The sequence below is a fragment of the Indicator indicator genome, chromosome 6 (assembly GCF_027791375.1).
Source record: "Indicator indicator isolate 239-I01 chromosome 6, UM_Iind_1.1, whole genome shotgun sequence".
Lineage (NCBI taxonomy): Eukaryota > Metazoa > Chordata > Aves > Piciformes > Indicatoridae > Indicator > Indicator indicator.
The window spans coordinates 29,505,640-29,521,243 of record NC_072015.1 but is presented as its reverse complement, the minus strand read 5'-3'; the positions used below and the strand labels follow the sequence as shown (position 1 = coordinate 29,521,243).

Genomic DNA, 15,604 nt, shown 5'->3' with positions numbered 1-15,604 from the left:
AATTAGCATTGACCAGTAACATCGTTTTTAAAAGCCCCAATCAGTACAAATGCAAGCAGTGGTTTTGCAAGACAAACCGTGATAGAATCATTGAATGGTTTGGGTTGGAAGGGACCTTTGAATTCCATCTCGTCCAATTCCCCTGCTGTGAGCAGGGACACAGAATCAAAAATCATAGAATGAGTTGGGTTGGAAGGGACCTATGAAGGTCATCTAGTCCAACCGCCCTGCAGTGAGCAGGGACATCTGCAACTAGAACGGGTTGCTGGTCTGAGTAAACTCATATGGTTGTAGATGTCCCTGTATACTGCAGGGTGGGGGGTGGACTAGATGACCTTTAAAAGCATCACAGTATATCAGAGGTTGGAAGGGACCTCAAGAGATCGAGTCCAACCCCCCTGCCAGAGCAGGATCACCTAGGGTAGCATATCTATAACAGGTAGTCCACACAGGAATGCATTCAGGTGGGTTTTGAAAGTCTCCAGCTTATATCATGTATGTCATGTATATCAGCATGTGTCATGTATATTATATATTACACCTGTAAAAGGCACACAGACAAATGCTGCATTTCAAAGTATTTACTATGGCACAGCCAGTCCTTCAAAAGTGAAGTCAGGTGTTGAGAGGTGCACCAAATTTCTGCTAGCAATAATTTTGTTAAAACTAATTATTCAAAGCTGTTTCATTTGGTCACAACTGTGGAATATTAGTGTCCAGTTCTAGGCTCCCCAGTTCAATAGACAGAAGGGACTACTGGAGAGAGTCCAGTGGAGATCTGCAAAGATGCTGAGGGGACTGGAGCATCTCTCTTACAAGTAGAGGCTGAGAGACCTGGGTCTGTTAGCCTGGAAAAGACCAAGAGGAGATCTTATCAATACTTACAAATATCTAAAGGGTGGAGGTCATGAGGTTGGGGTCAGTCCTTTTTCAGTGGTGGCCAGGGATAGAACAAGGGGCAACAGGTGCAAACTGGAACAAAGGAAGTTCCATGTAGACATGAGAAATTACTCTGAGTGTGATAGAGCACTGAAACAAGCTTCTCAGGGACATTGTGAAGTCTCCTTCTCTGGAAAATTTCAAAACTCACCTGAATGCAACCCTGGGCAACCTGCTCTGGGTGACCCTGCTTTAGCATGGAGGTTGGACTAGATGATCTCCAGAGGTTCCTTCCAACCCCTACCATTCTGTGTGAGTGTTGTTATGGATATCATGTGTAATTTAACATGGAAAATGTCCTTCCTGTTGGGATTTTGAAGTGTTTCCTTTGATGGTTCTTTAATGATTCTCTGTTAGCCTGATTTGTGCCTCATTAATTTATGTAAGCTGTGGGGAAAGTAGATTCTCTTGCTTAAATTACTCCTGTGTTTTAGATACCACTACATGAAGACAATATATTTAGCTCTGAGGCTCTGAGCCTTGGAATAGTTGGTGTAACACACTGTTCTGTGCATTGGAATTTTAATGATGCACTGGAGTTTATCTGATGAACTGCAAACATCCTGAATTGTGGCTTCTCTCTCATCAGTGCATATACAAAATGTAAGCTACGAGACATCAGGTCAGTTCAAAATACAGGAAGGACATGGACTTGATGGAGAGGGTCCAGTGGAGGGCCGTGAAAATGATCAGGGGGTTGGAGCACCTCTGCTACAAGGACAGGCTGAGGGAGCTGGGGTTGTTCATCCTGGAGAAGAGGAGGCTTCAGGGAGACCTAATAGCAGCCTTCTAATACCTGAAGGGGGCCTCCAAGAAGGCTGGAGAGAGACTGTTTATAAAGGTCTGGAGTGATAGTGTGAGGGACAATGGCTTCGAACTAGAGAAGAGTAGATTTAGGTTGGATGTTAGGATAAAGTTCTTTACCATTAGGGTAGTGGAACACTGGAGCAGGTTGCCTGAGGAGGTAGTTGAGGCCCCTGGAAAGATACTCAAAGCCAGGCTCAACAGGGCTCTGGGCACCCTGATCTAGTTGAGGATGCCCCTACCTACTGCAGCGGGATTTGGACTAGATGATCTTTGGAGGCCCCTTCCAACCCAGACCATTCTATGATTCCATAAAACAGAAGGAAACAAATCAGGATCTTCTAACAGAGGAAATTTAAATTGCACTTACCCATGTTTCTTTGAGGCTGGTGTCCCAATATGTTCTGCAGGCTTCAGTAATCTTTGTCTGCGTTGCCTCCTGAGAAGAGGCCATGAGATGATTCAGTGGCTGGACTGCATGACCTTTAAAGGCCCCTCCCAACCCAAACGGTTCTGTGATTCATTTCCAGCTTCTGATGGCTATCTTGCAGATATGTATCTAGTAAAAGAGATTCTGTCCATTCTCCTGGTGTTGCTGCAGAATCTTAAGTGGTAAAAACTTATTTTAGTGATGTTACCAGAAACATTTATTTCCTAAATGCATGAAGTTCTATAACAGTAGAACAGGCTGGTTGATTTGGGAGGGGTGGGTGAGAGGAGGTGGAAGAGGGATGTGTGAAAATAGTTGTGTATGAATGAATGTGAGTTAGCTTCAGTGGTGTTCTCTTTTTGTAAGGGGCACAAAAGCGGATTGGAGGTTTATGGCGTGAAGAGTTGGTGCTCTTGTAGTTTTTATGAAGGATGGAAGGTGTGCAAGAAACTTGGCTAACTGATTTTCATGTGGGGGAGGTGGTGAAGGTATGTCTTGAGCCTTAGTTGTTACTGAGCAAACCTGTTCTGATGGGTGCCTTCTAGTAGAGTGGAGCAAAGAGTTCTGTCTAGCTTTTCTCAGAATAGGATTATAAAACACTCAAGAAGGAAAGTCTTCTTTGTTTCCCTCTCCTCTGCATGGAGTCTATGACCTTAAGAAACTAGTTTGATAATGTGTTCTGGTTATACAAAAAAAATAGGGTCACCTTTTTCTTGTGGCATTCAGTTTCATGCTGTTCTTGCAAGAAAGTATTTGCATTTTCCCTACACACTTTTTGTTGTCTCCTTACTAACCATCTCTTTGACCAGAAGATCAGAGAGGCTCCTCTGACTGTTCTTGCCTTGAAACCTTTAAACTTTATGGTATCAAATGAAACTGAAGTAATTTCCTCTGTCCAAACCCAGTGCTGGTTCACAAGATGGGATTTCCAGCAGGTGGTGTAAGACTACTCAAACCCTGTCTGCAGACTTCAAGGGTCCAAGGCTTGCTCTTCCCATGTTTGCAAGAAGATAGGAAAAAAATGATAATTTCAAAAGTCACTGTAAACAAACTCAGTCCTCTATTTAGCTCTGTGTTTTGGTAGACAGTGTAGGGCTGACTGGAGTGTTTATACACAGAGGCAGTTGTGATCTCTGGGATCATAAAAACCTGTAGCTGCTGCAAAGAACCATAGAATGGTTTGGGTTGCAAGGCACCTTTAAAGGTCAGCTAGTCCAACCTCCCTGCAGTAAGCAGGGACATTTGCAACTAGAGCAGGTTGGTTGCTCAAAGCCCCATCTAACCTGACCCAGAATGTTTCTGGAGATGGCTGAAGAGGTGTTGGCCAGCCAGGGTCAGTGGGGTGGGCTGTGGGAGGACACTGTCATGTTAGCTGCTGGTGTTAGAAAATCTGCCTGTGGCTGATATGCACAAGCACTAATGCAATAAACCGGTTCTGAGGTCTCAGAATGTACTAGGGTGTTTGACAGGATGAGAGGAAGCATACTCAGGTTGCACCAGAGGAGGCTGAGATTGGGTGTTAGGAACAATTTCTTCCCCAAAAGGGTTGTCAAGCTCTGGAAGAGGCTCCCCAGGGAAGTGGTGGAGTCCCCATCCCTGGAGGGATTTAAAAGCAGTGTAGATGTGGTGCTGAGGGGACATGGTTTAGTGGTGGACTTTGCAATGCTGCATTAACAATTGGACTTGATGATCTTAAGATCTCTTTGGTCTCTTCCAACCAAAATGATTCTATGATTCTATGAACAGCAGCTTCACAGAGGCAGGGTTCTCTTAGACATTTAAATAAAAGCCCACACAAATTTGCTGGCTAGGTAATTAAGCCCTTTCCAGCTATTTTCTACGGTGTTGATTCTTATTCCTCTTGCAAAATCAAGTGATCTGTAAATTTAAGGGTTGTTCAGGTGGTATGGAAGCTCACCAACTCTGAGATTTTATTTCTGGACAACTTAGCTGCATAAGCTCAAAGAATATTTACAGACTGATTGTTTAGCTTGTTTGTTTTGCTATGTCTTTCTCTGCTAGCCAAAGCACTGAGATGTTTGAGAGTTCTTTAGATTAATCAAAGCTTGGTGTCACTACGAGCATCTCTTCTTAGTTATTGAAAGACCATGACAGCACCGTTGTGCTGTGCCATGAGAGCAAAGTTTACAGGCAAAACTGGACTGCAGTGTGTCTTAAACTAAGCTTAATCACACTGATACCCCTTTATGACTGAGACAGATTATTTCAGGAGATGTCTGTGGTTTGGGTCTGGATTTCTTCTGGTTGTGTGTGTTTGTTTTCAGTGGTGATGACTTATACAAAGTGGCAGATGCCATAAAGGTTACTCACCCATTTGGGAGCCAAACCAACTTCATTGAGAGAAGTGAAGTGTACCTTGCTTAGCAGTTTGAAACATGAAGGAGCTAAATGTTGTTGTGTACCAAATAATAACTGAAGGAAGAAACCACAATTAGTTATTAGAATCATAGAATTGTTTTGGTTGGAAGAGACCTGTAAGTTCATCAAGCCCAACCACTAACCCAGCACTGCCAAGCTACCACTAAACCATGTCCCTTAGCAGCACATCTGCATGATTTTTAAATCCTTTCATGGATAGGGACTCCACCACTTCCCTCGGGAGCCTGTTCCAGAGCTTAATCCCTTTGGGGAAGAAATTGTTCCTAAATGTCCAACCTAAACTACCCCTGGTGCAACTTGAGGACACTTCCTCTCATCCTATCAAGCACCCCAATAGATTCTGACACCTCAGAACTGGTTTATTTGAGGCCGTTTCCTCTTGTCGTATTGATACGTTCTTTCTGTTCAATATGTTCTTTAATTCCAAAGATATTGCCCAACTTCCAGTTGATGAAAAAATTGTCCTGAAATAGTTTTCCAAGATAACAATAATCAAATAATTCCTGGTAGCTAAATCCCTTTGTTACTGAAGTGTATAGGTGTAAGACCGATTCTAGTAATGCAGTGTGTCCATGTTTTCGTGATGCATTGATTGCTTCTTGACAGTTGCAGAATCCATATTGTTGAATAGAATTATTGCTGTCTGTGTTTGTGTTAGGTAGAAGGTAGAGTAGAATACCAGTAGGTATTTCAGCTGTGGTTTTGGAGGAGCAGCAGCAGTAGTAAGCAGTATTTAATTTTGTTTTGATGAGTCTTTCTGAAGCAGTATCGATGCTCTTACATCTAAGAGTGGTTAAAAAAACATCCTTAGCTGTCAGACAGAACTGGCAGAAAGAAAAGGAAACCTTGGGTGGAGCCTTAAAAGTCTGAAGATGTTTATTAGTTACTTCTCAAGAAACATCTGATTTTTGCAGTTGCCATGAGGGCTCAAGATGCCTTTTAAGTGTTTGTCACACAGCTGGATCTGGGCAGTAATACTGGTTGTTTAACTAACTGATTGAAAACACAAAATGTTTAGCATAAAGCAAATCAATAACAGTGTTATCAGCTCACTCAGGTCTGTTTGATTATTTTATTCATTACTTTTTTAGGCTTAAGCTTTAAAAGAAAACCCACCATGCATTTGAATAACTGACAGAAAACCATTTTCCAAGTCACTGCATGGGGCTCCAGTGTACTTTTTGTGCTTGTCTATGTCCTGCATGACTGTTAGATGAGGAATAGCATTGTTTATCTTTTGTGCCATGTAAAATGTCAGTGACAGTGCATAGTTATATTGAGTAACTTCTTTTTTAACAATGTTTTTTTCTTTTCTGACTTCACTTTTGCATTTGGCTAGGCAGCTTTTAACTTCTGGAACAGTTCTGCTTTAAAGAGTCTTTAAAACTGAAAGCAAGTTTTAGTTCTACTATCTTCTAATGTATAGCACTTTTAAAGAACAGCTTTGGCATGCTCACAGTGACTGGTTGAAACACTGGACAGCAGGTCAAGGGAAAGGATTTTTCCCATCTGCTCTAATGAGACTCCAGCTGCACTGCTGGGTCCAGCTCTGGAGTCCTCAGCACAGGAGAGATGTGAGAGGAAAGACATGAGGAAGCCACAGCAATGATCCAAAGGCTGGAACTCCTCTTCTGTGAAGACAGGCTGAGAGAATTGGGATTGTTCAAGCCTGAAGAAGGGAAAGCTCCAGGCAGACTTTCTTGTGGCCTTTCAGCACTTAAAGAGGCTGATCAGAAAGTTTGGGACAGGTATTTTAGCAGGGCCTGTTGTGACAGGATAAGGTGTGATGGTTTTAAGCTAAAAGAGGGAGATTTAGACTAGAGAGAAGGGCTTACACTGAGGGTGTTGAAACCCTGGTCCAGATTGCCTAGAGAGGTGGTAGATGCCCCATCCCTGAAAACATTCCAGGTCAGGTTGTTTGGGGCTCTTAAGCAACCTGATCTAGTTTCAGATGTCCCTGCTTACTGCAGGGGGGTTGGACTAAATGGCCTTTTAAAGTTCCTTCCAACCCAAACCATTCTATGATTGTATGAAATGATTGCTTTGAAATGCCACTTCAGTCAGGTTTATTAGCTTTATAGTTAAAAACATCCTTAAAACGTTTTATTGCAAATGGATTGAAGTCATGTAATTAATAGAATGTACAAAAATCTCATGTTTTCCCTAAAATATGTTTTGCTTATGTTGGTGGAGTTTTTTAATGCTCAAATCATCTAGGTAATGTCAAACATCTGTTAAAGACAGACTGACTATACTATTTATAAATCTTTTTACACAGATTACACCACCTCCCTCACTGTCAGACCCACTTAAAGAACTATTTAAACAACAAGAGGCTGCGAGGATGAAGCTACGTTTGCAGCACAGGGTTGAAAGGGTAAGACTGAAGGAATTTATATTATTTTCTTTCCCAACTTTAAGCTTTAGGATTGTTTATTTTTTTCAATGCATGGACTGTATTTTGCTGAATAGAAGAGTGCTGTAGAAGTAATGCACCTTCTATCCAAATTTATGAATAAAAAAATATGGTTTGGACAGCTCAGCAGAATACATAAGTCAGTCAGATAGCAGCTTTTTCCTGTTAATTCCTCTAAGATGTAGCCCAGATTTTTCCCAGGGGAAGTGGGAAGAAAGCTTCAGACTGTGTTTTTGACAGCTAATAATGGTCATAGGCTTCAGAACCAAACTGAGTTAAAAGAATCGAAGCAAGAGTAAATTCTGTCTTGGTAGAACACACAGTGGCTCTAAGACTAACACATGATGTGCATTATTCTGCTTGCAGAAAGTGCCTAAAATTATATTAGAACTGCATCTGCAGGCTTCACTGAATTTGAACACAGAAACTGGGAAAATACTCCTGGTTTAAGAGTACTCTTTGTGTTGCCCAAACTTTGTTCCTTGGCAGCCTAAATTTAGATGTCTGTCAGTACCATGAGCCAGATTGCTTGTGGACACAGACGGGACCCCTTGCTCATGTATCTTAAAGGTATGTAAGAAATCTTTCCACACAGTTCTACAAGCAGTTGGTTCATTAAACCCCAGTGTGGTAGTTTTTAAAGTTGATTTCAAACCAGAACAAACAAGTTGAGGGCAAGTTTTTACTTGAATTCAGTATTTCAATGTAAAATAGGTATAAAATAGCAAGTACAAAGAATGTGCACATGGCTCAAGGTCTGACTGAAAAGAAATTATTTGTAAGCAAAGGTAAGATGCTGCATTTAATGTTTTCTGAGCTTTTTATATTACACCTTTTTCCCTAATGTTAAAAATTAGAGCCATTACATTACAGAGGAGTAAACACACTCACGTAACATTCTTTTTTGCTTGGCCACTGAGTTTGCCATGACAAGCATGTGACAAAAACCTTCGTATAGTGGAGACTCAGAAACCTGTATAATGGTTTGGCTTGATGATCGCAAAGGTCTCTTCCAAGGTTCTGTATCCCAACCCTGTGCTCCTTAAACTTTCTATCTTTCGCCTTCCTCATTACCTGGAACTTGCCTCAGTAGCACTACATGGAAAATCTGGGCATGACTTTCAGCCAGCATTTGGGGAGCGGGAAGGTGTCTTCAGTTTTGATATTCAGGGAATGCTCTTTGCATCATTAAATTGACATCTTGGATTTGATTAGATGACCAGCAGGTCGAGGGGGGTTCTTCTCTCTCCTGCCCTAGTGAGACCACATTGGGAGTGTTGTGTCCAGTTCTGGGCTCCCCAGTTCAAGAGATACACAGAATTACTGGAGAGAGCTCAGTAGAGGCTGCAAAGATGCTGAAGGGACTGGAGCATCTCTGTGAGGAGGAAGGGCTGAAAGACCTGGTCTGTTTAGCTTGGAGAAGAGCAGCCTGAGAGGGGGTCTTCTCAATGCTTAGCAAGAGCTAAAGGGTGGGTGTCAAGAGGATGAGGCCAGACTCTTTTCAGTGGTGCCCAGTGCTAGGACAAAGAGGAATGGGCACAAACTGGAATCCAGGAAGTTCCATCTGAACGTGAAGAAAAATTTCTCTGCCCTGAGGGTGGCAGAGCCCTGGAGCAGACTTCCCAGAGAGGGTGTGGAGTCTCCTTCTCTGAAGAGATTCCAAATGTACCTTGCGCATTGTGATCTTGTGCAACCTGCTGTGGGTGACCCTGCTTTATCAGGGGGATTGGACTTAATCTCCAGAGGTTCCTTCCAACCCTCCACCATTCTCTGATTCTCTAACAACCACTCCTTCCCCCACCAGCCCACTTGTCACACAGTTTCAAAAGCACTGCAAAGGAACCTTTAACTGAATGGATATTTTAATGAATTAACCTGAAATGTTTGATTTACCTCATGTACATTCATATGTTGATCTTTTATTCAATTAGGAGAAGCTTATTATTTCCAATGAACAAGAAGTTCTGCGTGTTCACTGCCGAGCAGCACGAACTCTGGCTAATCAAACACTACCATTCAGTGCCTGCAACATCCTGCTGGACACCGAGGTTTATAACATGCCTCTGGATGCTCAGGTAGAGATGTATTTCAGAATGTCATCCAAGAAGGTCTTTCTAGACTGACTCAAAAGGAATGCTTGGAGAGAATTCTGTTCTCATGATGAACCTGGCATTGGTTTGTATGGAATTAAGGTTTTGCACATTATAGGTTGTTACCTTGGCTAGGCTTCGTGTGGTATGTGTACAATGACAAAAGGATAGGGGTATGTGTACGTGGTTTTCTGGTTGGTACCGTGTCTGATTTTCTTCCTCCTACAGAAATGAGGAGAAAGATAAATGAGAACATTACTTCACTGATTTTGATGAAATTCAGTTTCGGTCATAAACAGAACATATTTTGGGAGCTTACAAATACAGCTTAAACAGTAATTAAAAACATGCCAGAATAAAAGAGTAATTTTTACCCGTAGCCCAGAGACTTGGAGTGCCAGTAGTGCATGAAGTGGTAAGATTGGTTCATGAATTTGGAAATATTTTATGGAGATATCATACAATCCTAGACTGGTTTGGATTGGAAGGAACCTTAAATATCATCTAGTTCCAACCCTCCTGCCATGGACAGGGATACCTCCTACTAGACCAGGTTGTTCAAGGCCCCATCCAACCTAGCTTTGAGCACTTCCAGGCTTGGAGCCTCCACAACTTCTCTGGGCAACCTGTTCCAGTGTTTCACCACCACATTTTTCTCCTCTCCATAAGGAACGTGAGAATTGTTTTATATAAACCAGATGACCAGCACTGAAATGCTGAAAAATAACAAATTAATTTTTATTTCTTTGAAAATCACCTCAAGCTTCATATTATTTACATGTGCAATGTTATTTACATCTTCAGTGTTGGTATTATTCCTGGTTAAAATAGAACCTTGGCTTGCTGGTCAACAGCTGGCTGAACATGAGCCAGCAGTGTGCCCAAGTAACCAAGAAGGCCAACAACATGCTGGCCTCTATCAGCAATAGTGTAGCCAGCAGGACTAGGGAAATGATTGCCCTCCCCTTACTGGGCGCTTGGGAGACTGAACCTCAAATACTAGGATAAAGTTTAGGCTCCTCACTCTCCAAGAAGGACATTGAGGTGCTGGAGCATGTCCAGAGAAGGGCAGTGAAGCTGGTGAAGTGTCTGAAATACAGGTCTTTCTAGGAGCAGCTGAGGGAACTGGGGTTGTTTAGTCCAGAGAAAAGGAAGCTGAGGGAAAACGTTCTTGCTCTCTATAACTTGCTGAAAGGAAGTTGTATTGAGGGGAGGGGTGGTTTCTCTGTCAGGTAACAAGAAATAAGATGAGAGGAATCAGCCTCTAGTTGCCCCAGGGGAGGTTTAGGTTGGATACTAGGAAAAATATCTTCACTGGAAGAATGGCTAAGCCCTGAAACAGGCTGCCTGTGGCGGTCATGGAGTCATCATCCATGGAAGTGTTCAAGAAGCCATGTAGATGTGGTGCTGAGGGACACAGCTGAGTGGTGGACTTGGCAGCGCTGGGTTAACGGTTGGACTTTTGATGATCTTGGGGAGCTTTTCCATCATTACTGATTCTCTTATTCTATAGAAGGAGCAGTATATGGGTACTGCAACCTGTGTAGTATGAGCAGTAACGGAGTACTTTGTAATCTACATACCATTCATGGACTACCTCTACCAGAGAACTTTGGAGAATATAATTTCCTGGTGCTGGTGTCTTGTGAACAGCTCTGCCAAGTAACAAAAATGGAACCAGCGTTCAGAACCTGTGAGGAACACATAAGGCAAGGAAGACATTTGATGGTTTTAGTGTAATGAAAGTGTTGGTGCATTTTAAAATGAAACACCTACGTTTCCAACAGATGGGGAATCCACTTTAGTCCTGGAGCCCCTCGTAGAATAATTAGTTTCCAGTGCTTGCTCAGGCTGTTACTACTTTTTCCTCCCCCCATCTTTAAAGAACTAGAGCTGTGCACAATGAGGTGGTTCAGCAGGGGGTAGCACTTTATGGAGATTGTGTTGTTCTCCCATTTTAAGCTTTATACTGGTAAATTTTAAAATAATTTCCTTAGTAAATGTAACTGATAGAGCAAAAATGAGATTTTTCTCTTAGCAGTCCAAATACCATCATTGTTAATTTTGAAGTTCAGAATGTCCTTTAATATTTTTTCTCAATTTAGAGGCTTTGAGCTTTCTAGAAATTTGAGATCCCTCTAAGTTCCACATGGAGCTACATTTTTCTAGTTAACATTTTACAATTCATCTTAAATAAGCTGATTCTAACATGGACCTGTTTAAGCAGGTCCAGCGGAGCTGGATGATCAGAGGAGGGAAACACCGCTCCTGGGAGGACAGGCTGAGAGAGGTGGGGTTGTTCAGCCTGGAGAAGAGAAGGTTTTGGGAAACCTTAGAACAGCCTTCCAATATTTGAAGTGGGCTACAGGAGAGCTGGAGAGGGACTTCTTACAAAGCCCTGAAGTGACAGGAGCAAGAGTAATGGCTTCAGACTAGAAGAAACTGGATTGAGATTAGACATTAAGAAATAACTCTTCCCAATGAGGGTGGTGAGGCACTGGAACAGATTTCCAGAGAAAGTGTGGGGGCTTCAAGCCTGGAAGTGTTCAAAGGCAGGATGGATAGAGCCTTGAGCAGTCTGGCCTAGTAGGAGGTGTGGCTGTCCATGACAGATCTAGATTAGCTGTAAGGTCCCTTGCAACCCAAAACATTCTATGATTTTACTCTATGACTTTATATCTGAACTCTATGAAACAAAAGAAAGCTTTATGGAGGGAGAAGTTGTTGTGGGCTTCCCCCCCACTTCAAATGATCATCTAGATGATAACAGGAGCAGTAGTAGAATGCCTGTCATTCCCCCTCATGACCTCAGCAACTTGGTGCCTCCGTCTGTGGTGGGTTTTATTAGGAAATTTTCTTTTGCCTGTAATGTTCATCAAAGTATTAAATATATTTTTTTCTTATAACTGAAAGCAGTGTTTTAACGACCACCTTGATGCTTTGAACTTGATACTTCATGGGAAGGACGTAGATGCTTAAGAAAAAAAACATTCTCCTGTGATGGGTTCTGTCACTCTGCTGTTACCCTGATGGCAACTCTTAATTGTGTTCTCCAAAGAAGAAACATTTTGGATGAGATTTCTCTTGTATTTGAGCAAATAGCTGGTAGAGGTTTGTAATCAAAGAGATGGTTTTTTTGGCAGGAACATGACTCCCTCAGGACTGTTTTGATGGGATTTCTGAGTCTTTGGAGGCTTGCCTTTCCAACAGCATGTGTTGGGCAGACCTTAAGAGCCACACTTCACAGTCATGTGGTCAAACCAAAGATGGGTTTCTTACGGACTTCAGTCTCTGCAGGATTTTCACCCATTCTTGCCCATTACTAAAGTGTAGAAATTCCTGCAGTCTCGTTTTTTTCCCTAAAAAAAAAGTAACAGCAGCTTGTTTTATTTGGTGATTATGACTTAACTGTTACATTGGCATAGTCTGGCTTCAGGACTATCTACAAAGGATCTAGTTTCTCATGAGGGACTGAGGGGCAGATGTGATGTTCCATATTCTTAATGAATAGATAGAAGTTTTATTTCATTGAGCAAGACATAAGACATGTCTGCTCACTTGTTTTAATCTCCTTTTAGGGATTTTGATGTAAATACTATTTTATTATTGCTTTTGAATACTTTTGCAGCCAGTGAAGTCAGGCTGCCTAAGTTTCTTTTTATTAATGTGTTAACTTTTCCCCAAGGGATTATGTCTTTAATTTGTTATTGAATTTATTTTTTTAGAGAATAAAGCAAAAGCAGTTTTGTGGAAGGATCTGCCTTGTACTGATTCAGAGATTAAGACGAGGGAGGTTCTCCTTCCCCTCTACTCTGCCCCAGCAAGGCCACATTTGCAGTACTGGGTCCAGTTTTGGACTCCCCAGTTCAAGAGAGACAGGGAACTACTGGAGAGAGTGCAGCAGAGGCTAGAAAGATGCTGAGGGGACTGGAGCATCTCTGTGAGGAAGAAATGCTGACAGACCTGGGGCTGCTTAGCCTGGAGAAGAGCAGAGTGGATCTTCTCTATGCTGACCAATAGCTAAAGGGTGGGGGTCAAAAGGATGGGGCCAGACTCTTTCCAGTGGTGCCCAGTGACAGGCCAAGGGGCAATGGGCACAAACTATAGAGCACAGAAGATTCCGTCAGACCAAAAGGAGAAAATTCTTTCCTGTGAGGGTGAAAGAGCCCTGGAGCAGGCTTTGCAGAGAGGTTATGGAGTCTCCTTCTTTGGAGAAAACCCAAGTAATACGTTGAAATGAAATGGCCTCAAGTTGCACCAGGGGAGGTTTAGGTTGGGTGTCAGAAGAAACATCTTCACTGAAAGGGTTCTCAAACACTGGAACGCGTTTCACAGGGAGGTGGTTGAATCCCCATCCCTGGAGGTGTTTCAAAGACGCAGAGATGTGGTGCTGAGGGACATGGTTTAGCACCAGCCTTGCTAGGTTAGATAATGGTTGGTTCTGTGCTTGTTCAGGAAGGACCCAGAGAGTAGTTTCCTGTTTTATAGTATGCTTAAAAGTGAATCATCCAATCCCTGACAGTTTGGGTCAATTCTTCTTTACAGGCTGATGACAGCAAAACATCAGTGAGGGATCGATTTAATGCAAGGCAGTTCATGTCATGGTTACAGGACGTGGATGATAAGTTTGACAAATTGAAGGTACGCTGCTTTGTTTTTTTCACTTTAAAAAAGTAACCCCCACCAGACTGAAATGTCCCTGTAAAATTGAGGTGAATAAAAAGTAGATTCAAAGGCAGTATCAGAAGTGATTGGATGGGTTTTGAGTGCAACAACGAAGACGGTCCAGTAGTATAAAGGAAAAACAACTTTGTTGCTATGTAGTGTAACGGAATAACCCTCGAATTTCTAAATGTATCATTGGGAAATGACTTATTGCTACCAGTCAGGCTCCTGGATTTTTTTCTCTATTGTCAAATTTGACTTGTTTTGTCCAGTATTGCAATAATTTCCTTCTCCTCTTCAAAACAGACGTGCCTTCTGATGAGGCAGCAGCATGAAGCAGCGGCGTTAAACGCGGTACAGAGACTGGAGTGGCAGCATAAGCTACAAGAGCTTGATCCTGCTACCTACAAATCTATCAGCATTTATGAAATTCAGGAGTTTTATGTTCCTCTTGTTGATGTTAATGATGACTTCGAGTTGACGCCAATATGATGTCAAGCACCTTGTGGCACAGTGACACACAAAAGGTATTTTTTTCTTTACAGACTGAACACTTAATTCTGTGGAATTCCCACTCAATAATTCTGGTGTTCCTTCAGAGAAGTGTGGCACGGGCTCTTGAGGACACAGAGGATGGATCTTTATTTTAAAGCCCATTCCCAGTAACTGCCATTTAAAATCGCCTGTGGCATTAGAGCTTACTGCTGGAAAATGGCAAAACAAGGCAACTTAACAGCGCTGGAAGCTGTTAATAACTAAAACAGTCACAAAAAAACCCAAAGGACACTTCAAAATCTGCTATAAAGCTTTGCATTGAGAAACTTCAGTAACAGTTGAACTCCCACAGAAAAATGATGAGAAAGCCTGTGGAAGAAAATGTCCAACCTGGAGGAAAATAGTCTTATTAATCTTATTATATTTTGTAAAGTGCTGTACAGTTTTCTTTTTTGGGGGGGAAAGATGTAATATTGTTTTCATTTTAAAATAATTTATTTTCTACCTATTGTGCAAATGTAAATAGTCTTGTAATTAATGTTCAGATATTTTAACTGTACAACTGTTTTTTGTCTAAGGTTTTATTGGACCAAAGTTGTCGTTTTTTGCTGCAGTGTGATGTGTTCCTGGTTGGCAGTTCTGGGTTTGGTTTGGTTTTGGGTTGTTTTTGGTTTTGGTTTTTTTTTTGGTAGGGCATGTGTTTGATTTCGCTGCTTGTTTCATCACCATGACTGTAAAAGAGTTGAGACAGAACTGTATTGCATGCCCCTGAAACTCCTGTACTTCAATAACTGATCCCTAAACAACTGTAATACCTACACCAACCGTATCTCACATCAGTCTGCTGTTGTAATGTCACACCTACCACTTACTGTACTGAGGATATTTTTGTGTAAAACAAACAAACCAAACCCAACAAACACCTTTTGCTCTTACATGGTGGTCTCATAATAGAGCATATTTTTTTTCAACTAAATGCCTTTGAATGAAAATTCTTAAATTGTATATTGTCTATTTTAATATTAACCTATGGAAGAACATGTGAATAGCTGTAAATAGAATGTTTAATAAATTTTATTGGTCATGTTACTCATTGCAATTTCTTAGTGTTGGAACACTTTGATATATCAAATCTCGGCATTCCTGAAATACATAAGGAGACTGGCAAGGGTTAGGGCTGGGCTGGCCACTAGACAAGTGTCAGAGGCTCTCTATGAACCCCTCTCCATTCCCAAAGGGACAAGAAAGGGAATATGGGAAGAAAGACTGATGAGTTGGAAATAAGGGAAAAAAGATTGATGGGTTGGGAAAGCTTTAATGGAAATACTAATAAAATGAAATAGATACAAACCAATATGGAACAAA

The 15,604-nt window shown here is 41.8% G+C and overlaps 1 protein-coding gene across 3 annotated transcripts in view; it reads left to right on the top strand.

Annotated features, from left to right (window-relative positions):
- Positions 1-15,285, top strand: part of ANKRD12 (ankyrin repeat domain 12) — a 58,670-nt gene extending 43,385 nt beyond the window's left edge. The window contains exons 9-12 of one of the 3 annotated variants that reach the window (XR_008489123.1): positions 6,852-6,950; positions 8,921-9,064; positions 11,996-12,190; positions 13,625-13,658. Coding sequence is in view for 1 of the 3 variants with exons in the window: in XM_054381872.1 (XP_054237847.1) it covers positions 6,852-6,950; positions 8,921-9,064; positions 13,625-13,720; positions 14,051-14,236 (525 nt within the window). In the remaining 2 variants the exon portion in view is untranslated. Of the gene's footprint in view, positions 1-6,851; positions 6,951-8,920; positions 9,065-11,992; positions 12,191-13,624; positions 13,721-14,050 lie in introns of those variants that run through there. The other 2 variants (XR_008489122.1, XM_054381872.1) reach the window with 2 other exon arrangements.
- The last annotated feature ends 319 nt before the right edge of the window (positions 15,286-15,604 follow it).